The sequence below is a fragment of the Syngnathus leptorhynchus genome, chromosome 4, assembly GCF_054491065.1.
Source record: "Syngnathus leptorhynchus isolate UIUO chromosome 4, UIUO_Slep, whole genome shotgun sequence".
NCBI lineage: Eukaryota > Metazoa > Chordata > Actinopteri > Syngnathiformes > Syngnathidae > Syngnathus > Syngnathus leptorhynchus.
In genome coordinates, this window is record NC_141198.1 from 10620589 (window position 1) to 10643174 (window position 22586).

At 40.3% G+C, this 22586-nt stretch overlaps 2 protein-coding genes across 3 annotated transcripts; both read right to left on the reverse strand.

Moving 5' to 3' along the window:
- Positions 1 to 497: 497 nt before the first annotated feature.
- Positions 498 to 5648, reverse strand: tmem119a (transmembrane protein 119a). Its single transcript, XM_085909564.1, has one exon. The coding sequence runs from the start codon at positions 2969 to 2971 to the stop codon at positions 2114 to 2116; it is 858 nt and encodes a 285-aa protein (XP_085765690.1). The 5' UTR covers positions 2972 to 5648; the 3' UTR covers positions 498 to 2113.
- Positions 5649 to 5804: 156 nt separating this feature from the next.
- On the reverse strand, positions 5805 to 22221 carry coro1ca (coronin, actin binding protein, 1Ca). 2 transcript variants are annotated; one of them, XM_085909562.1, is made up of 11 exons: positions 20784 to 22221; positions 15811 to 16007; positions 11168 to 11290; positions 9811 to 9940; positions 9467 to 9648; positions 9264 to 9383; positions 8792 to 8896; positions 8572 to 8717; positions 8387 to 8444; positions 8080 to 8307; positions 5805 to 7761 (listed from the first exon to the last, which is right to left on the reverse strand). In XM_085909562.1, the coding sequence occupies exons 1-11, from the start codon at positions 22204 to 22206 to the stop codon at positions 7642 to 7644; spliced, it is 2832 nt and encodes a 943-aa protein (XP_085765688.1). In that variant the 5' UTR covers positions 22207 to 22221; the 3' UTR covers positions 5805 to 7641. The 2 variants fall into 2 exon arrangements, with proteins under 2 accessions (XP_085765688.1, XP_085765689.1); XM_085909563.1 differs by lacking the exon at positions 20784 to 22221 and adding an exon at positions 19967 to 20094.
- Between the last annotated feature and the right edge of the window lie 365 nt (positions 22222 to 22586).

The following is a 22586-nucleotide window of genomic DNA, read 5'->3' on the forward strand; positions in this document are numbered from 1 at the left end:
TCTGCTGCTGCCGGGGCAGTTCCTTTTTCCTCGAATTATTTAGAACCTGGTTGACAAAAGAGGTCGGGAATGTAAGCCTAGGCAGTAACTGAGTCACATTTCAACTTTCAGATTCCACTTCACCTCATGCTTTTTTTCCTCTCCTCATCCTATTTGATTTGTTGCATGGCATGTGATTGTGTCATTGATCCAGCATACAAATATCTTCTATACCAACATATAACATATAAAATATAGAATATTTCTGGAGACCAGTGATTCTCAAAGTATGGTGCTATAGTAGTACCATTAGTGGTGTAGAATCTTGCACTATTGGTACGTAAAAAAATCATAGCCTAAGTACAGTTCAGTCAAATTTAATTGTTTACTGCAAAACTATTCAGCATTTAACCTTTCAGAACGCAGTAAATAATTATGACACAAACGCCTTTATCCACAGTTTTATTCAACAGAAGAAAATCAAGGAGCAAGAGAAAACTAAAACACACGGCCTTATAGTGACAAATACAAACTGTCAAAAATTTTGTCATAATAATTGCATAAACTGGTAGGTTCACATTTGGATGAAATATTTTTAGTTATGCTTCAATAGCCGGACACATATTGTATCAGATTAGATAAATACTTTAACTTAAGATCACCACTCATATATTGGCACTGTTGAAACAAAACCATGGTCCGTTAATCAATACTGGTGATACTTTGACCGCAAAAAAGTAATATATAATAGTCATAATTAGATAATTACCCTTTTACATAAGGAAGGTAACAAGAAAAAAATGTTTACACACAACAAAAATGTATTTTTTGATGGTGACAATGAACATGCACAAAGTGTTAATGTCACATGTATTTGTACATGCATAAAAGGTTGTGGGGAGATAAGATAAATGCCAAAAACATTCAAAACAAGTAAATAAATCATGAACATGTGATGAAAGTGTCTATAAAGAAATATTTGGAATGTAATCAAGACAAGTTTTATGGCAACTCGTAGCACCAAGAAGTTAATTCTCAAGCGGAATTATCTTGATTGCATATACAGCAGGACATTATGAGGAGCTTCCTCTGTCTTGGCAGGCATGTGTTTACACTTAAACACTATCTTAGTATTTATATGAGGCAAACATATTACAATAACCACTTGGGCTGCAAAGTCTATATATTATTTTTTTGTTCTTCATTATTTTTACTCCACTTTGGTTGATACAGGACATGGACAGTGCTAATTATAGCATTGTGTTGTTTTTTTTTTAGTATTCTTTTTTTACATATGTATATTAGTTAAATACTGTAAATTCACCATCCGCAACATTAAGTACATCTCTACTGTGGAAATCTAGTCCAAAAGCTGTTTTTAAAATTCCGCATTTACAAGCATAATAATTGTCAGTTTGTCCGATTTGATTTACACTAACCGAGACAGAGGCATGATTCCAATGCCAAATGTATTTCGAAAATAAGGTAGCTGTTGGAAATTTTATACAACTAGTTATGGGTAACATTAAAAGTCATATTTTAAATCCCCGTAAAGCCAAAATAATATATGTATCATACATTTGGAATGCCACAGAGAAATGTCGCTAACAACCCTGTCAAATATATTCATAAGGCTTTCCAATTTGGATAACAATTCTCAGCCTTTTCACGTTTTCAACAATTATCTTCCAACATATATATATATATATAGCACCAAGTCTCAAATTGACTTTATAGGGTCTTTCAAGGACCATGTAGTTACGAGAGAGATATTCGGCTGTACAAATAGAACAACTGTCATATCAGTAACGTCCTTTTTTCTATAACCTTCCTATAAAAAGCTATTCCATCTTAAGGTCGATGTATTGACGTGTTCTTCACTCTCACAAGTAAAAGGAACACAAGTAGAACAACTAGCGTACACTAATACACTGAATGGCATAATGATGTCTGACATTAGTCAAACAACTGAATGTTATGTGTGAGGCCAAATTATCAACGCGATGACACCTGCAAGCTAGTTCAAGCACTAGATGTTAACTAGTAGGATTTTATAAATACGCAAACATCTTTCTACAACTTCCCGCTTGCAATGTCAATGCAATGCGGGCAGCAGGGGTGAGCTGAGCACGCTCTAGTAATGGGCCTTCTTCAGATGGCAGGTGCAAACAGGTTGACTGGAGGTGTGCTGCACTTCCTCCCAGCGTTTAGTAGGCTCTCTGTGTCTTGGCTCCTCTCTGTGTCTTGGCTCCTCTCTGTGTCTTGGCTCCTCTCTGTGTCTTGGCTCCTCTCTGTGTCTTGGCTCCTCTCTGTGTCGTGGCTCCTCTCTGCGCTTCTCCACTTCCTCTCTCCGTTTCTCCACTTCCTCCACCTCCCTAACCTTCCTCACCTCCGTACGTGGGGACAGCCTGACATCCTGGCCCCTGTCTCCTACCAGAGCCTTGGAGGGCATGCGCAGGTTCTTGGGCGAGGCGCTGCTCTGCATGTGGACCCTCTTGACGTGGTCCACAGCGTAAGGTCTCTCCAGGGGTTCGCTGGTACCTCTGTGTATGATGTTTTTTTCCACAGGGTACTTCTTGGAAGCTTGAGGAGGGACCTTGTAGGCCTCCAGCTTGCGCTTCTGACTCATGGCAGAAGCGCAGCAGATAATAAAGACCAAGACGATGAGAACAGAGGTCACGACAATGATGATGAGAAGATTATCCTCCAGGAAATCCACCACTCTGGTCAGTACAAAGTCCTTTAGACGGATGATGGTAGTGGTGATGGTGTTAGTGAACGTGGGGCTGTCGGAAGCATCAGGTGGATGGGTAGCGGCGCTGACTTGAGCGGGTTGACGGGTGGAGAAGTACTTTGGAAAGAGAAACTCCAGCCCTTCATCACCGCTACCATCCATGGACACGTTGTAGAACATCGGAGCGCCCTGTGTCACGGCGCAGCACAGTGACAGCAAGGTCAGGCAGGCCATATGGAGAACCAAGTGGGATGTCATCTTTCCTGCAGGATCATCAAAACAATTAGGTTATGTGTCTTTCTAGCCACCCTGTTGGAAACAAAAATTCTGGAGTCGGTCCTAGTAGCACCTAGGACTGGTTCCCAGCCAATCACGTACAAGGAGAACATGCAAACTCTACAAAGGAAAGCCACTGAGTTGCTCACCACCTGGTTCTGATCTGCTCCATTTGTCTGTTTTACAATTACAATGTGGCTCCGAAGCAAAATGTTCCTACACCTTGGTGTAGATATAAAAATAGTGAACAAAATGGGTAGGAGGAAAGAGCAAGCACAAATCTGTGCATTCTCGCCTGCACACAGCCTCAAAGAGAAACATTTTTGGTCCTTGGGTTGCTTCCGAGGTCAGAATGAACCTTCACAAACACAATGTTTTATCTAAGAGCAATCATCATACGTATTTTGTGACGCCTTGGTGGGTCCTCGACCTAAAAAAAGCCCAAGCCAGGCTCCATCTGTAACCTTAACTACAATTTCCACCTTGATTCAGGTTTTCTCCTCTCGCTCATCATCTTGCAGCAGATCTATTTTAGCAGGCAGCCGAGCCTTTACTTATTTGGGGTGGAGACAGTCAGTTTGGTGCTGCAGGCCTTATAATTTGTAGAGGAGGGAGACGCCACCCATCCACCACACTAAAGCCAGAAGGAAGTTGGAGTCCAGATTGTGCTCAGGCGTGGGACACCAGTGGCTGGCGGCCTCTATATTTACACTGGGCACCCAGCTGCTGTGGGCTGGTGCACACAGAGAAATATGTTGACTTGCTGAAAAAACTCCAAACTATGATTTGCCAAATAGACTTTTCTACCTGGCGTTTATGCTGTCATCCTGAAAATGTGAATATTGAATGTGAACAGTGAGCAATGGCAGCTTTTGAGTTCAAATAAAGATCCAATTCTTGTATGGACACAGGGAAGTGGAAATTGGCCTCCCTGTGTGGTCGTATAGACAACCAGATGGTTGGCTCCTCAGCTATAGAACTCCCCATAATTAGGGCCATAATTCCATTTACCACATGACTATGCTGATGGGTTCACACTACTCATTAAATAGACTAGAATCATGCAAAATGAAGCAAATCATTTATATTATTGGTATATAGATTTACAGAATTGGGTGTCACTTCAGACCACTTTGTTGGTAATAGCAGATTTAAAAATAGACGTACACAAGAGGCCAAAATCAACAAAGTTGCCGGAAACCAGTATTTAGTGCTTGTTTTGTCAACGATCCCTTTGAAACACTCATGTTTGAATACTAAAGATCAATACTTTTAATACTCAATACAGAAATATTAGCATATCATACTGGTGGCTACACAATGCAATATTTGATAGCAACTAAATTGCAGGTAAATGTATTTATAGGCTAATTGCATCAGCAGCATTAAAACTGTTCATAGTAATCAAGGGAACATGTTCAAAAAAAAACTTAAAATTACTGTGCACATGCTTCCCATCAAGGTCAAATTAGAAAATAATCCAAATATAAATCCATACTTACAAATTGTCCCGGTTGATGTTGTGAGCAGGACCAGAGTGAGCTGAGGACAGAGCGGGGGGGAAAGAGGGCAACACAAATGTAGACAGGAGGTGGAGAGTTTCCGAGCATTGCCGTCCCTGTTATACTGAAGCTTTTCTTAACCGCTCCCAAGAAAGTCACGTCCATCCCTCTTTTTTTCAGTTTCTCCACCCTCGTTCATTCCTGCTCGACTTCCATGACACGGTTGGGACGAAGGGGGCCGTAAGAATGAGAAAGTGGCAATGATTCTAAGGGCCATAACTTTAAGGAGCCCTAGATTGAGGTTGTCTAGTCATAAATGATATTCTTCAGGGCCCGAGCCCCCTGGCAAAAGACCCGTTGAAACCTTTTACTCTTTTTTTTTTTTTTTTTTTTTTGGTATGATCGAGACAAAGTATGCAGAAAAAGTATTTCTGCCCATGCACAAGATGAATTTCAAGTAGAACTCGTGCTGATGTGCAATTAATAAAAGCCACCAGCTGCTTTATGTACATTAAACTCATGAAATCAACAAATATACGCCGATTCTACTTCCATCTTACATTGACCACGTTGCATTTGGTACATGAGGCCGGCCCGCGTTTCAGGGTATTTCTGTTCACAGTGAGGCGACTCCCAGATCTGGAGTGCCTCTCTAATTACGGGTCGGGCCCTTGATTACAGCCTGTCCCTGCAAAGCGTACATGACCAGTACAGGGAGAAAGCAAGCCTCTCATCCCAAAACACGTGTACAGAGCCAGCATATAAATTGAAAGTCTCTTCCAAAAGTACTCATCGCGACATATGGGGACATTTCAAGGTGAACAGGGTGGTCATTTAGTCAAACTTTCCACTTCAACGTGCAGCTAGCACAAGATTGTGTCAGTATTTGTGTTAGGTTTGAATAGTAGCATCAATACTATTTTGAATTTTAAAAATAAAGGCTAATTCCAGTGGATGTACAAACTAGGGAAGCTAAACGGTTGAATCAAAGTTGACTTGGAAAAACATGAAGATTTTATTCCAGTTATCTTTTAAACTGCTGTTGATGTCTTCATATTAGGTTATTACAAAAAAAGATAACTTGAAATTGTTGTCGACAAAAAGGTTATCTCACTAGTCATCCTCCAATAAATAACCAGGTTTGGTTTATGTTGAGATGTCAAGAACTGGAAGAAAACTTGTGCAAATATCGCACATATGCATTTTTGTGAATCTTGTGATACAGTGAAATATTGTTTAGATGGTTTACTAACTGAACTGCATAAAAGAAGTTACCAATTGCATTTGATCAAATCACCCATTCGAATACCAGCCCGTTTTAAAACGTCTTTATTTTGTAATCAACGTTTGATACTTGAAAGCAAGGAAAAAAAAAAAAAAAAGCTGAGCACACCTCGGCATGAGGCTTCAACCTGGTTGATTTTCACTTGATTTTTCTTTGATTTCCATACACGCCCTTGAGAAGAACAGAGGTTTCAGCTGTTGCATTATGGCAAGGTGCAGGGAACACAAAACAAGGAGAAACTTTTAAAAGCCACCCAACCTAAAATGACCCTCTTCGGCACAGCCACAAAGCAAAGAAAATGTCAATTATAAAAAAAAACGTCATTTACACAGCTTTCACCCATTTTCTAGACTTTAATACAAACACGCATCTTTCAACTGAACAATTTCCAACCTACAGTGTCCCTTTGGATTAGTTGTCTTGCACTACTTTTCTAAACCTAGCTCAGGTGCCAACAGAAAGCAGAGCACCACTATACTCCATTCACCAATATTGACTTGGTAGTACTTGTTTTTAATGGCTTGTAAAGAGTCCAAATGGGGAACATTAATGTTGCTTGTTGTAATTATGAGATGTTTCAGACTAGACTCTAAATGTCATTCAGGAATGAGACTTCTTGAGGAATCAAGCCTGATGAACTTGCACGTTTTGGCACCCTTAAGTGGTTTTTATATCTTTCTTTTATGACGTTACTTGAACTACACACACTAATACACAAGGGTCCTCTACAAAACCTCCATGGCACTTTCAGGGCTTTACAGTGGCAACAAAGCAAATGACAAAACACTTTTACCCGTCTCTTCTTCAGATGGAGAATAATACAAATTAATTTTTTTTTATGAACTCACAAGACAATCAAGGTTCTTGTTATTAACAAGAGTCAAGAATTGGCAAAAAAAAAAAAGTGGAGGTTCAAAGGGGGACATAAGCAAAGCTGGAATGAGAAAGAGGCTAAAAATAGTGAAGCAAAAACCAAATTATTCAAATAACCCACCCCCTTGTACGCAAAGACGGAATGTCCATACTGACCAGATATTTCAGACAGTTGGCCTCAAAGACATTGGGCAGCTCACACAATCAAATTTTTTTGTAACCAGCAATTTTCTGTGGCAATCTTCAATTTGATTACCAATTATGTAATGTCATGTCCTCTTTTACATGATTGTTGGAAAGAGTCTATGAAAGGCAACCAATGATTTTATTACACCTGACTATAGTTCTATGTGGAATGTGCCTGAACCTCTCCCATAATCAAAGGAGAGTTCTAGTGACCAATGAATTGGTTATTTCAAAACGGGAAAAAGTTTTGTTTCATTTACTGCACCAAGCATACAGTACAAATTAGAAATTGGAATGCATGTAAGTGTAAGAAGAATATGGGGATGTAAGAAGATAGGAAGGTAGATGTCGATGGGTGCCGTCACAACCGTGAAGAAAAAGTCATCAGAGTGAAGACGATGTAAAAAAAATAGTTCGACAATTTTGTAATATGGCAACAGAACGGCTAAAAGGAAAAAAAACATAAATGGGAATGCTCATATTGGAAATTATTTGGTAAGACATGATAGTAGTGTAAGTCGTGAAATTATACAAGAAAAAAACCCCGCCACAGAAAGAAAGAGAAAGTTCTTTGCTGGGAGGGGAAAAAGAACACTTCCTGCAGAAGCTCCCACATGTCCTTATTCCAACTGTGTTATGCAGAGGGTTTGGGTTTGCCGAGTATAAGTTCATCTGGAATGTTGCTAGGGATTGTTGCTAAGGCGGGCCTCATACGAAATACTGCCAAAAAGAGAGGCAGTGATTGGTCGCGTTGTCCTCCCAGCCAATGGAAGGTAGTAGATTGCAGCAGGTCGGGCAAAGAGTCCCTAAATATCAATTTTGGACATTTTCTCTTCAAGTGCGATAAGTCGCTTCTCCTGACTGCTGACCAGGTCTTTGAGAGATTTCATTTCTTTCAAAATCTCTTCCAGCTTGTTGTCTGATGTCTGTTGGCACAGTAACATCAATATATTGAACAAAGTGTCCAGACAAGGCAGCATTAACATAAATGTTAGTCTGTATAGCTTGCTACTAATATCTGTAGGTAAAATTGATGGATAGTGATATAATCGACAACCACTCAGTCACATTCGTCCCAATGTTTTTGGGGTGTCATGAAATACACAAGAAGGCCAGAGCCAACATTGGAATGCAAAGCACAACTATTACCTACTTTTTCAATGCATTACCATTCTAAATGAAATAAGTGACTATAAAAGAGGTACAGTATGTCTTGTGTGTAATTATAATGCAGCAATACTCACGAATGATGAATTCTGGGAAGCTGAGGAAGCGTTCTCTGTGCTCTTAGTCACCTTGGCGTCTAAAATGTTCCTTTTCACAACAAACTCACGGGTCTTGGTTGGAACGTAGCCATTCTTGAGGGAGATTAGGATGGGGTCACCGTTCTTGCCCTCAAACCACTCCTCGGCGTCCAGGGCCGAATCAGGCCCAGCTGTGTCAGGGTACAAGTCATCCTGAAACAGGTCAGACTGACAACCGAGAAAAGGGGAGTCAGTTTGTTGGTTCGTCTGGCTGAGTGCCAAGTGTCCATTCGGGATGAACACTCACCTTTCGTGGTACGGTCATCACGATAGGCTCACATTTCCTTTCGTGCAGTTTATAGTACCTGGTGGTGATGAACAAATGATTACCAAGAGCTAAGTTGCTGCCGTTTGGACTGTTTTGTGAGCATATTCTGCCCTCTAGTGGTGAGGGTAAGAATGTATCATTTGACAGCGGTTAAGGCCTTTTACCTTGCGATTTCGCACTTGTTGACATCGAGGCCTCTCTTTGGCATGCAGCCCATGCCCCTCTGAGATTCCTTTGAGATATAGCTGTTAAGGAAGTGAACATAGGGATCTTCATCTGTGACTTCAAAGTAGCGGATGCTACTGTCACCCTGTCAAGACACAAAACAGTTTTTGGATGCAGTTGTAATTTCGAAGACGACTTCATTTGATGAATTTGACGTACCTTTCCACAACAGTAAACCAAGTTGGTGTCTGGGTCATAGAAGGGCAAGAGCACTCCATTGCTAGCATCCAAACAATGCATAGTCATGGGCTCCTCCAAGTTTTGCTGGAATTGCACATAAATGACGTTTGGTATGAAAGGCACAAAAGATGATGAATGGATCACATTTGACTGATAAAAATCAGATAAGACTTTACTGACCTGCGCGACGACGGGGATTGATTTTAACGAGGTACGTATAGCTTAGCACGCTAATGATATGCTACGATGAAACTTTGGTATCGTTTGCAAAGGTCTCTAAACTGTTTCACAAGTAGGATATTGCAAACACCCAAAAATAAGCATGCTGTGCATTAAATGTGATAGTGGTTCTTATTCTCCACTATACGAGTGTAGGTAAAGTCTCGATGAGTCAATAGAAAAAAATAGAAAATGAGCAAATAAATGTACCAGCCTAAAAGAAATATCATACCGGGTCCCACAGGGCGATCAACCTCTCACTCCTTCGATTGAAACCTGTGGTGAGGACTTTGCCGTCTTTCAGGAAAATAGCTCTCATGGGACGAGCGCCGTCGTGGGCCTTTTCTTTCTCCTGGAAGGATAGTTCATGTCATGTCAATGAAAATGTTCTTATTTGAAAAAATGTGGCTCCCATCGCTCTTTTTTTTCTCTTACAGCAACAATTTCCTCCTTGCGGGGGTCGATAATACGGATGGACTTGTCCTTGCAGGCACTGCAGATGAGACTGCCATTGCGATTCCAGCAAACACTGTAAATCATATCAGGATGCATGTCATCCAAAGTGATCATGGCCTCGCCTGTGCCCACATTCCAGATGATGATCACGTTGTCACAACCTGACAAGGTAAAAAAACAAGAATGTAAGCAATGGTTTTCCAATATGTTAGAGCTCATACCACAACGTTATTATCAGTATTGTAGACTTTATCGAAATGTTTTCTTTTTTTTTTTTAGCAGCGACCGACTTGTAGAAAGAAAGAAACAAGGCGAGCACTCACCTGCACTGAGAAGAACATTGCGAGCTGTGGGGTGCCATGTGATGATTCCAACTCGCTTGGAGTGAGCCTTTAGTTCCACAGCAGGCTCGGATATAGGTGCCACCAGGCCATTCTCTGGAATTTGCCACACCTGTAAAAAAAACTGAAAACTTCAACCAAGAGCAACTTCAGCAGACTAATCTCAGACGATAGTTTTGATTCTATAAATTCATGGGTCTCACAATTAACTGATGAATAAAACCTTTTGAGAATTGAGAAACATTTTTGCCTATCATCAAATTGTGGCGAAAGCTACAGTCATCTTGATCTGATAATAACATTATTTGCAGCTATAGTGCGGATAACTAGTTCATGACAAGTAGTTGATTCATTAATCTGATTTAAAAAATTTCCAATCATCCAAAAAACTAATAATCGTGACATCCCTAATGGATTCATAAATTTGCTATTGCTTTTATAAACTACTAGATAAAAACAATGTTGGTAATTTTCTAAAATAAAAACCACCTCAAGGGGGCAGCAGCAACCAAGGTATAGTATGAAGGGCAGAATATTACACAACAACTTCATATAAGTGAGATAGATATCTAGCAGTTAATGGCAAATGGTAAAAAAATGCAAACAGATTCTGATGTCCCGAGTTTTAGGAAAGCAAAGTTATGCTGGGCACTAGCCTACTGCACAAAGACAAAGAACTGTAGCATAGTGCAATAGACCAGGAAGCGCCTTCACCATCCTGGAAAGGAATAACTAGTGACTTATTTTAACATACTGATTTCTGTCCTCTACCCTGTCAGAAAAAGAGGTGCTGAATTTGTAGTGTGGAGGATCCGATGGTTTGTCACTGAGCAGTCCCCTCGAGGATACACGTTTTAAACAGGTTGCATACCCTTTGTGCAGTTTGTAGGCAAATATGTATCACGGGGTACCGCTAAAACTTTGTAGCTTCACATGCAAACAAAAGGTACCATGTGGAACTCTTCTATAAGGTTTCAATTGTGAACCCGTACATCACAAAACCTTGGAGTACCAAAATAGACTCCTTCAGTACCCCTTTTTCTGAGAGAATGGCCCAAATAAGGAGACATGGAATAAAGCACAATAGCTTCTTAAAAAAAGCTAATGACCTCAGATGCAAAAGAGCTGAACAATCTCCCCGCTATGATTTCCTTAAAATATTTGAAAGTCTAATCTAATCTGAAGGGTGAGCTCCACACCCTCGCATGAGTTACAACAGGCTTGTCTTTCGCAATACAAGCATGGAGTTTCTTGTGGGTTGTTGGCAAAACGCGTGTGCTAAATGTGCAGCAGATCTTACGTGTGTGTGTGTGAGAGATCTATGTGCAGCAGATCTTACCATGATCGAGCAGTCCTCGGAGCTGCTGGCGATGACCTGATCATTGTGGGGGCACCAGTCGATGTCTAACACTGGACCCGTGTGACCGCACACTGTTGGGTAGGCTTTGTCGATGCGTCCCGTCTGTAAAGACAAGGGGTGATAATGTCACTCTCACCTATTGCTCACCTTTGCTGGATGAAAGTGTTTTGAAAGAGGAGAAGAAAGTACGAATAAAGAAAGAGCGCTCAAGAGCTTCTCTGATTAGGGAGTAGAGCTGAACAAAAGAAAAGAAAAAAACGGCAGCCTTCTCTCCTGCAAAGAAAAATGAAAAGCTGTGCAGCACGACAATTGTCATTACTAATTGCACATTGCAAAAAAATAAAACATATAGTTAAATGACTAAAACAGACAAGAGGAGCGAAGGCTGGCAGCAGCAACTTGAAGATCATTTCCATGACCTGTCCCAGCTGCCCCAAAAAGTGCATGTATTTGAACCCAAAAAGGATTAGAAGGCTTTCCTAGAGCTACACAGAGGCACAAAGATTAGAGTTACAGCACTGTTGAACCACACACAGTATTTTGGGAACATTATTAGTGACCTGATTATACAGTCAAGGCCTATAGTCCTGATATCGCCACATCTGTCTTCTCAAAATAACAAAATCCTAAATGTCTTTATATAACCAACTCACTGATTTGGGGGGGGGAGAGGGTTGCCTGTGTGTATCCTGACATTTGGCAGCTCATCCAACCACCACACTTGTTTCATGAACTATCAAAATGTACAATAGGAGACATGACGTTCCACGCTAACGGTAAGCTTGGCGGCAACGAGACATTTTTTCCCTTTTATTATTCTTAACTTCTTCTGCTCAGCCTATTAAAGTTCTTATCGAGCAGCTGACTGATGAATAAGCGACAATCACTGTGGGCATGATGGGAAAATACAATACAAGTCAGGAGTTTTGTTCTATCCTTAGTGTGTCATAAATTATGCAAACAACAAACTCTTCTATTTACTCAAGGCCAACTGCATGTGGACTTTGTACAGGGGAGGGTGAAGTCTGCTTAATGTCCTGTGCAACTGATTAGGGTATCCATAACTGCAACACACACTGCTCCTCTGGGTAATTTCTAGATAAGTGCATGGGAGCAGCTGAGGTAAGTGCTGGAGTATTGACAAGCATCTCGTTTCATACTGCCCCATTATGACTGGAAATGACGACTGCCTCGGCAACCATGCAGCCATCTGACTGACACAGTTGCAATTTTGTAATTAGCATGCCAATTTTAGGTTCAATCATAATCTAACAATAGAATTGTTTTTCTTTCAAATTGTTCTCCGTCACCTTCCTTGTTGATGCTAAAGAAATTGATGGTAATGCAACTAAAGTATTTGCCAATTGGCCAAAAAATAAATAAACAGAAGTAGTAGTCGCCATGGCAACATTTCTTTCTAGAAAACGATATATAAACAATACTATGGTTTATCATGATAGTTTCTGAGTATGTAGTTTGTCTAAAACTGGCCTCGTTACGCTACAGGAGGCTCAACCTGGGCAGAGGGGCAGACTTTGGCTAGACACAAGCATTTTTCAAATTCCAAACTTGGGAATTAGCCAGCCCTGGTTCTGACTAGTGAGAGAAGAGGGACAGCTAGTGTGTCAAATCCAACACACTGAGTGCTTGATCTTGCCAACTAGATAATTCCGTAACATTCCGGGAAAAGTACGAGATGAGTAAGATCACTACTTTTTTCTCACTTGGCTGCTGCTTGACAGTTCAACTCAAAATAACCACTCAAGACTGTTTGCAAAGTAGCACCCTTGAATTCAATGAATTTCCCTCTTTGCGTTGGTTAAATTGGGACAAGTGTGTTCACAGCAAACTAACCGGTGCGTACCAGATCAACCGGTCTGAAGACACCTATAGTATCGGAGGGTCGCATTACAGTCCTGTAGTTCGTATGTGTTGACAAAGGCGAGCCATCCATTCTTTGTCAGCGACAGCCGTCACAAGTGCACTTTTACACTGCAGATGTGTGTTCTACCCAAAAACTGGAAATTCAATTTGAAATTTCTCACAAATTTGCAAAATTCAAGCAAAAAAAGCTTTTTGCAAGCAAAACAATTATGAATCTAGGAAAAATATATTTGTGTCAAATGGTTCACCCACATGCATCCAATTCCATAATTATTTACACACCAAAAGTTTCCAAAACCTACTGAAGCACCAGTTGCACAGCAACCAGTAGGAAAGCAGCAAAGAAAGGTGATTCACCCACACTCACACATGTATGCACATGCACAAGCACAAAGCAGCACTTGAGCGAATAACAAAAAACATTTGAGGAACAGCATTCCATTGGGCAGGACAGGACATTCTTTTCATTGACACAAGAAGCCTGCACTCTTCCTCCCCTTGTAGCCCAAGGTATGATTCACACATTTCTTCAATGAAGATGCTGTCCAGTAGACGCCAATGGAAAATTCCCCCTCTACAAGTTCTCTCTAAGCGTGTGCTGGACACAAGCAGGGTGTGGAAGGAGAAGGAATATCAAAAACTGGAAAGATTTGCAATCCTCTTAATGATCGGCAGAAAATATGACAAGAGCGCCACAAAGTGATGAAATTACAAAAAGATCATTGTTGGCTCGATTATAGCTCGTTTCAAAATGATCAACAATGGCCCAAATTTGGCTGATTATTCTATGAGCCTCATAAAACTGTGCATACATGCTGAACGGTGAACAATGGTGTCCTTGCACTCTTTGTTCATTAAATGGATCTGTGACTTCATTTAACACTCAAGGCTTCTCCGTAGATTTTTTTTTTTTTTTACAATAGCGGGCTGAACAGAGCAAACAGGTAAATTTGTGAAATGAACAGTGACTCAACATGTCTCCCATTTTAACTCGCTTGTCTCATGTGTGCCTGACATGCTTTGTTTTTCCACCTTTTTGTTTAGGTTGCATTGCTAAAGTTTTAAACCTCTAATTTGCAGCAATAAGTACAAGACCAGTGGTATTTCCAAACTCATTTATGAATTGATTCATTTTTATTTCAGTTAAATAATTTCCTAAAGGTTTAATGCTTTTATTTACTTTTTCTGCATGTTTCTGTGCCTAAATCTCTCTGTTTAAAATCAAAGAAATACTAAAAGGCAAACAAAGTAAGGTAAAACAGTTAAATGTTATATCTGTGATTCATGTTTTTGAAAATATTAATATTAATATACTCAGTATGTATGTTTAGAATGAATTGGCTAATTAATCGGAAATAGTTTTCTTTTTCTTTCAAAGATCGGTATCGGCCTCAAAAATTCATATTGTGCCCTTACAGACACTATAAAAACAGAACGCAAGCATGTATAAGCATGCAAGACATTTTTTTAATTTAAAAACAGACGAGCATGATTAGGTTTGAGATTCCGTGCGTTGTTATCGAGAACATTTTTACCGCAGCAACCAATTTGTATCAAAATTGTTACAGAAAAAAATAAAAATAAACATTTAATGGGAACATGTGATTTTAGCAGTTTTCTCATCAGAGCCGCTCCACTTTCACATGTCGACTGACACTGCATGGAGCAGCCAATAGCAGGCAAAGAGGAAATGCTCTTGGAAGGCTGTCAGGCAGGGAGCAGATTTGACCATATATGGTAAATTCTGCACTCAGCAGGACTGAGCGGCAGAGGCGGCAAAGGCAGAAACAACCCACTGAGCAATAAAGCAATCAGCTGATGAGAGAGAAAAGGCACTGTGTTTCCAGGTTTACATGTATAAAAGTGCACATTTGAAAATACAATCAGGTCCATAAATATTTGGACAATTTCTGTACAACACGTCACAATGGATTTGAAATTAAACACTCGAGATGTGTCGAGAGTGCAGCCTCAGTTTTTTTTTTTAATACATCTAAATTAAGTCAAGGGTGTAGGAATGACAACACATTTTATGTTCCTTTTTATTAAGGGCCCAAAGCTAGTAATCATAAATCAGATCCCTTTTTTTGTTTCAAATCCTTTGCAAGCACGAACAGCCTACAGTCTCGACCCCGTGGACATCAGCAGATGCTGGCTTTTGTCTTTGATGATTTCAAAGCACAAGGCATATTTACTGTTTAAAAAAAAAAAAAAAAAAAGCAAAACTACTCGTCGCTTGACCAATATTAAACAGTTGTGTCTTGCCTGTTGACTGTTTAGAAAAAAAGGAGCAAACAAAAAAAATGTTCAAATAAACCGCTTCTGCAAACAAAAGCCGCTGTAAAAAAAAAAAAAAAAAGGCTCCCGGCTACTTCCAGTGATTTACAGGAAGTCGCACCCATAAATGAATCTACATCAGAGCCCTAGGGATTTAGGTGGATAGGAAACCGAGCCAAAATGTGCACAGAATGGGGAATGTTTCACTCGTTTCCCTCCCACAGCTTCCTTCGTATGGAAATCAGGGAATAAATTAGCAGACATCCTGCTAAAGAAGACAAAGGATGAGATTGAAGGCATGAGGGGAAGGAATGGTGTGTTCCAAAAGGAGGAAACGATATGCATGGCTTTGCTGAGTCACTCCACTCAGTCATACTAGGGAAAAGCATCCTCGGTAAACAATAAACCACTCAGAGCAAATACACTTATCAACTTGCAAGTTTTATATTGCAAAGTTTTACCTTGTGAAGAGGGAGAACCAGGAAAGCTCCACCACCGCTGGCTTCAATAATTATGGCAACAAACTTGGTGTTAACTGCACAGAACGTGCTATCCCATGTGACTCTTGACACCCGGATATCGTCGTAACACTGATCATTTTTCGCCGCCTGGCCAAAGACGTGACGGAATTTGCTATTCCGTACAACTCTTTTCATATCTGTAGGAGAGACAAAGACAAGACAGGGTTAGTTGTTGAACCATTCACTGTTTGAAATTGAAAAATTGCACACACCATATAAGGAATGTCTTGGATGGAAATGCCAAAACTAGTTTATAAAAAGCATATTTTGACAAAAATGCAACAAACTTGGATTTGTTTAATTTGTTACCGGTTTAAAAAACTTCTTGTGGTTATAAAACAATGCTACAAATTGCACTACTTAATCTCACCGGAGCCTTTTACCAACACAAAGCAAAGCTCGACCGAAACCAACCCAGCTCTCTTCTAACAGCCAACATCAAGAGACAAATCACTAAAGCGGTTGTGGTTTTGGTTGACGCATTTCTTTTTGTCACAGCACTAACCAAAGAACAAGATGTGAGACTTGTTCACTCGAATGTTTTTTGTTTGTTTTGTTTTTTAAGTGAGGGACGTAGTGGGGAAAAGCACATATGGTTTTATAGGACAAGGATCATAACACGAGCAGGAAGCTCTTCCTGAAAGGATACGAGAATATCCTAACAGCCCAAATCTGACCAAGGTCTGCTTTGAAATGTTAACAAAATGATAAAGAGCCAGCCAGCTTGAAGTTCACAAAGGAAGAAAAGAGTTTAGACTTATTTTTTCCTAAAGCAAGACTTTTGGTGACGAGAAGAGCTGCGAGTGCAGGTGAAAGACAATTACAGGTAGTCAAAAAGTACAAATTCATGTTGCTGATTCGATTTCATCATTTGTATGTCGTAAGATTCATGGGATAAAATGGGCTGGTAAAAGCGAGAGTTAAGCGCAGGAAATGTCGCCGAAAGCGATTCAGTAGTAAAGAACATTAGTTTACGCAAACCCTATGTCACTTTCTTGATTCGTGGGATATTTTGACAAAAGCATGCGACATATTAATAAGACATCAGGAAACAGTTTGAAATTGTACACAACAATTGCCAATGTACACACAGTTATATATTGAAAACATGTCAGCAAAGGATTGTTTATGCCAGCATTAGTAAGCACCAGTGTGACAGCCCGTGATATATATTCTGTCGGACACACCTTGGCTTTCCAGTGACATGCCCATACTAAAGTCAAGAAATGTCTAAATCTGTCGTTGCCACACACAATACAATATTGCCTCCTGAACCAGCAAAGAGTTGACCCTGATGTGGTGGGACAGAAAGAGGACCCCAGAGCCCCAGGACATGACCAAATGGAAAGCACCATGACACCATTTCAGCAGACGTCTCACAATTACCTGCCTTAAGCCTGCTACACACATAAAGCCAATCGTCTCTTTTTGACTGGATTTTGCCCCTTCCCAATTATTCTATGTGACAATCCTGTGGTCTAAGGTGTGCTTAGAGTAGATTAGTCCCGATCCTAAGCATTAATCACGTTTAATGTTTACGACCAAAAATCTGTTCTGTGTGGGGAAAGTTTAAGACTCCAGATTGTAGAATATAAATTCTGTGACGTGAAATATAAAGCAGCCAATCACAGAGATCTGAATGAGGAACGAGGAAGCAGGTAAAACTAAAACCGGTCCTGACAGACACACATTCTGCAGGACTTCAGAAATGGGAACACTGGCTCATGGAGCTGTGGGAAGTTCAAGAGTCCTCATTAAATATCTTCCAAATTTCCACAGCACACAAATGATACACATCCTTTAATACGGACTATCCAGTCCATGTTGAGTCACACTGTCAAACTCCAATTAAAATAACGACTGCCCCATTCCGTCATCATATATTAGAACAGGGGTGGCCAAACACTTCATACTTGCAACAGCAGCTGATTGGCCAGTTACTTGGGATCATTTTATGATCAGGAAGCAAAAGCATGTTTTTTTGACAGATGCAATTTCTATAAGCATGTCTAGAAATTTGCCATTAATTTCATGTAACTTTAAGGAAAAAAAATGCTATACGCTCTTTAGAATTATCAGTCATTGTTCAGGAGAAATTTTATGTATAAAAACTAAAAGTGGTATCGGTGCTTAGTATCGGTATCAATGACTACTCAAGAGTTGTGTACTGTGCTGCTCTGTGTGGTATCAAACAGCCCTTGTTCTTCTAGTACTGAATAATTTTAATTGAATAAAATTACTGTACAAGAGAAAAAATAATGCCCACTAAAATCAAGGTATGTATGTAACACACTATGTTTTGATAGTTTTTAGTAGAGAGGGACATTAGTCATTACAATAACTTTCACACGCAAGTCTTTTGTCAGCAAGGTTGCATGGAACGCCACCTAAATCCCCTTTCTGTATCCGAGGCCAAAGACCACCAGTGTGATCAGATTCCCCACTACATTCCAGTGCTTTGTGCATCAAAGAGATAAGGTGCTGTTTTTTTTTTCACCTCCGATAGTCTCCTCAGCCTTCAAGTGCATTCAAAATATATGTGGAACACAATGCATCACACACAACAGTGTTTCAAGTACTAAATGCTATTGTATACTTTTATACTTTGTAGAGGAAATGAAATTTGCAAACAAGACCAAAACAGGCTCAAGGTTTATCTCTGTGCTGAGTAACCAAGAGGAAAAAAATAAAATAAATCTAACGCAATTGAATTGAAGAGGTAAAGTGTGCACAATAGCATCTTGGACTGTGTAGATAAATTTGATTAAGCAGTCAATGCACTTCTAAAGACTTTGCTCTACAGCAATAGCACTAAAAGTCAGTGTCTGGAAAGGTTCATGAGCCTAAACACAGCTGGAGACTGCCAAGCCTTTGGGACAGTGAGTCAGTGACATTCATCCTAAAGTAGGACTCTGGAAAAAAAAAAAATAACTCAAAACATCACGTTAGAGTTACAATTCTGAGTGTGGTTCAAAATACACAAATGATCAAGTCTTCCTGAAACATTTCCAGCTGGCAACCACTGTCTTCATTTGCCATTCTATTTGGCATGCAGAAGAGATCTGACCTAAGTAGAGTTTATAGGCTTGTTGTTGAAACATCACTGATGACACTATTAGTTAAGAGGCATCAAAAAAAGGGCAAGGCCAGAAGAATACGGTCATATTTTGAGTCATGACAAAAGCAAACCAATAAATTGTACTTTGGTGATTCTGAACCAGTGTACCACAGGAAATGAACCATTTTCACATAATTGGCATGGAAATTATTTTATCCATTACAAATAATGTATCTTTATTTAACTATTATAACAATTGAATGCTCTTCCGCTATACGACTGAAGGTACATAATAAACCTGTATTTCCACTTTGTGTAATACTTTTGTCTGGTTAAGAGCGGTGAGATTAATTTCTCCTTTAGTGGTAAATGCCCTGGTTCAAAAAGTTTGAGAAACATTGCAATTACCCGCAAATTTTGCCTAGTTTGTGATCTGAAAATACTTTAAACTGGACTGATCGGCCTGGCAGTAATGCCTGTCTGAGGGGGTTGAAAAAATGGCCCTAAAAAAGGAAACGCGGTAACTTGAATAAAACCAGGGAAAAAAACGCTCATCTTGCAAAATGTGACTTAAGTGGGGATCATTTCCCACCAAGCCGCCGTGTCGAGAGGTCGCAACGTTTCAAGACATTGGGATCAAATTGTAGTATCGGGTCTAGCGAGCATGTCATAAAAACCGCATTATTATTCCTCTCGTCTGTGAAGGTGCAAAGCGGGTGCGGCTTGCCAGCCAGGGGCTGCGCTTCCTCCTCTACCTCCACCTCCTTAATCGCAGTTAAGTTTTTACTGGCGCACTTTGGTTAACCGCTCCGGACTATGTCCTACATCTGCCGATTTCTTCAAACCGAAACCTCTTATCACTTCGCATATGGATGGGGACTATTGTGTCCGTCTAACTGACAGCTCGGTTAAGTGCTGTCGCCGGGCTAAGGTTAGCTTAAAACCACCCAGATTCCAAATCGCTTGTATACTTTTTGGATGATCGCGGTAGGCAAACAGACACTAATTGAAAATTCAAATAAATGAATCAAAACCTACCTTCTGAGAAGGGGGTAAAAGTATTTCCGAGGAAAAAGAGAGATAAAACGGCGTTTCCCAAATGATTGCAACCAATGACTGAGAGGTTGATCCAAGTTGCTTTTCTCTCTGAGCGTTTTTCCTGCTCAGCAGATAGACCCGCCTCCCGGCAAGGCCTGGCCGCCGTTGAGTAGTGAAGAGGGTTTGATTGACATCTCTATGAATCAATCAGAGTAGGTTCTGTGATAACGCGACTTTTTTGGGAGCTTTTCATTTCTTCCATTCACAGAGCCCATTGGCAGAAGCGAACTAAGCACCTGTTTAGCACCCTGCGACCACTAGGGGGCTCCCAAGAACAATAGGAACAGGGTGGAAAATGGATATAAATAATAGTGACGTATTACGTTTAAAGGTTGGTATCAGGGTAACTTGTTCAGTTTTTTGTTTGTTTGTTTTTTTACACAATTTTAATATTGTGCTTATTTGAGTGAGTTTATGGCCCTTAGTTTTATATAGAGGTGGTGCCATCTAATTAGAGAAACAATAAAATAAAAAATATACTCATATTTTGTCACTTATTTCACTGATGTGATACAACTGTATACCTACATTCATCTAAGGACACAACTTCTGTGCAGAATGCAAGCATTATTTCATTTATTACACATTTTTCTGTACTTGACCTCAGTCATACTACTGTGTTTGTGGTAAAAAGTGGCTGCTAAAACTCTTAAAATTTCAAAGAGCAGAAAAGCAGATGGTAAATTGCATTATCAAGCCCCTCGAATTCCTGTTATGCTGTAATGTCCCACACACGTCCAGTTTGCAAAGGCCTTACCTTTTCTGACAGACGGCTTCCTCTCGATGAGTTTTTCTGGAGATTTGTGAGGTGAGTCAAATGTGGCCTTCATCTGTGCTACCTTCACAGATTGATTATGCTCATCAGATTTGACCTCGGTGGGCTTGGCCCAATCCTGGTGGCGAAGTTTCTCATGCAGCTGTATGTTTTCTTTTATGAGATCAGAGACAGGCCTGGTCCTGGCAATGTCGGGGGACTTTTCTCTCATTAAAACGCTATCATCACTTTCTCTGGCCGATTTTTTATCAGGCTCCTCTGTTGTTTCAGTTTCTTTGTTGGTCGTGGGAAAATCTTGCTTCGGGTGGCTTTGTTTTGTCTTGGATGGAATGGAATCCGAGCTGACATCCTTATTTGTTCTTTGGAGAACATGTTCCGAGTTTGCCGTTTGGTCATCATTCTCTATCGGAGAGGACCCAAAGGATGGCGCGACCTCCTTGGTGGTCAAAGACTTAACCTCACTTGACCTTTTTTCATGCAAAGCTGTTTGTGCCGAGTTTAAAGCGCCTTTATTTGGTATGCTCACCTTGATGTCTGGAGCCTTTAATTTCTTCACCACATCATTTTGGGCAATAAAAGATTTTTTGGATAAACGGTCAGCTGGATCTTCCACTTCAAAGTCACCTTGTGTTGTTTTGATTGGTGAAGATGATAATATGCTGCGGGTGACTGCGTTCCTTTCCTCAGTGAAAGCATTTGCTGCAGTGGCAGGCGTGGTCATGTCTAACTCCACTACTAATTTACCAGTTTCCATCTCCTGTATTTTGTCTAGAGCTGGACATGTCTCCTTTCGGTTTTTCTTCAGTAGCTTCTCCAAAATAGAACCGGGTTCGGTGTCTGTGGCCGGATCAGGGTCCTGAGCTCTGTTTGCTTCCATTTGTAGCATGATAGAAGGTGTCATGTGTAACAACTCACATTTGTTTTGGTTTCCCTCACCTTGGTCCTCCATTTTGATCTTCGAGGAGACTTCAATGGGATTCTCAGCACTCTTTTCTTCAGTCTTGTTGAACAACTTGTATGTCGAAGCTCTTTCCTCGATTGTTACGCTACCTTTGTGGCTTTTGGCTGGTGTATCCAATGGAGTGGCCCTACCTCCTCCTTCTCCTTTACAACTTCCTGACACTCCTCTTAGTTTCACCCCTCCTGCAGAAAACTGTCTCTCCCACAAATTAATATGCTTCTCATTGGAAGGTGTTATCGGCTCCCGACTGTTGCTCCCATTCAAATCTTCCGTGTCTGGCTCCTCTGAATATTTTTTTTCCTTTGAGTTGCCAGTCTCCTCTTCACAGACACTTCCTGCCTTCATGACATCATCTGAATGATCTCCACAGTAAAGGTGCGCGTCCTCCAATCCGTCAACAAATGTCGATTCTCCGCCTTCTAATTTGTCCTGGGTCTGTCCCATACTGGTCTACGGAGAAAAAGATTGGCATTAACCTCACAACAAGACTGAAGACACCAGCCCAAAAAACAGAACAAAATTAAAAAATATTTTTTAATATAGTTCCCACTATGTGTCTTCAAAAAATTCTGTGACATATTTTTGTCAATATACCCCACAAATCTAGAACTTCATATATAAACTGACATTCGTTGTATATGTGGAACATGGACACATCATCAAAAACATATGACACCATTCGAATACATCATTAAAGTATTCTTACTTTTTGTGACATTTTTGCTTGGTGTTGCACCATAATGTTTTTACGATGTAAAATGGAAGCCTTCAAAGCCAAACAAAGGAACGCTGGACTTTCTTTGAAATGAACCCGCTGCTGATGT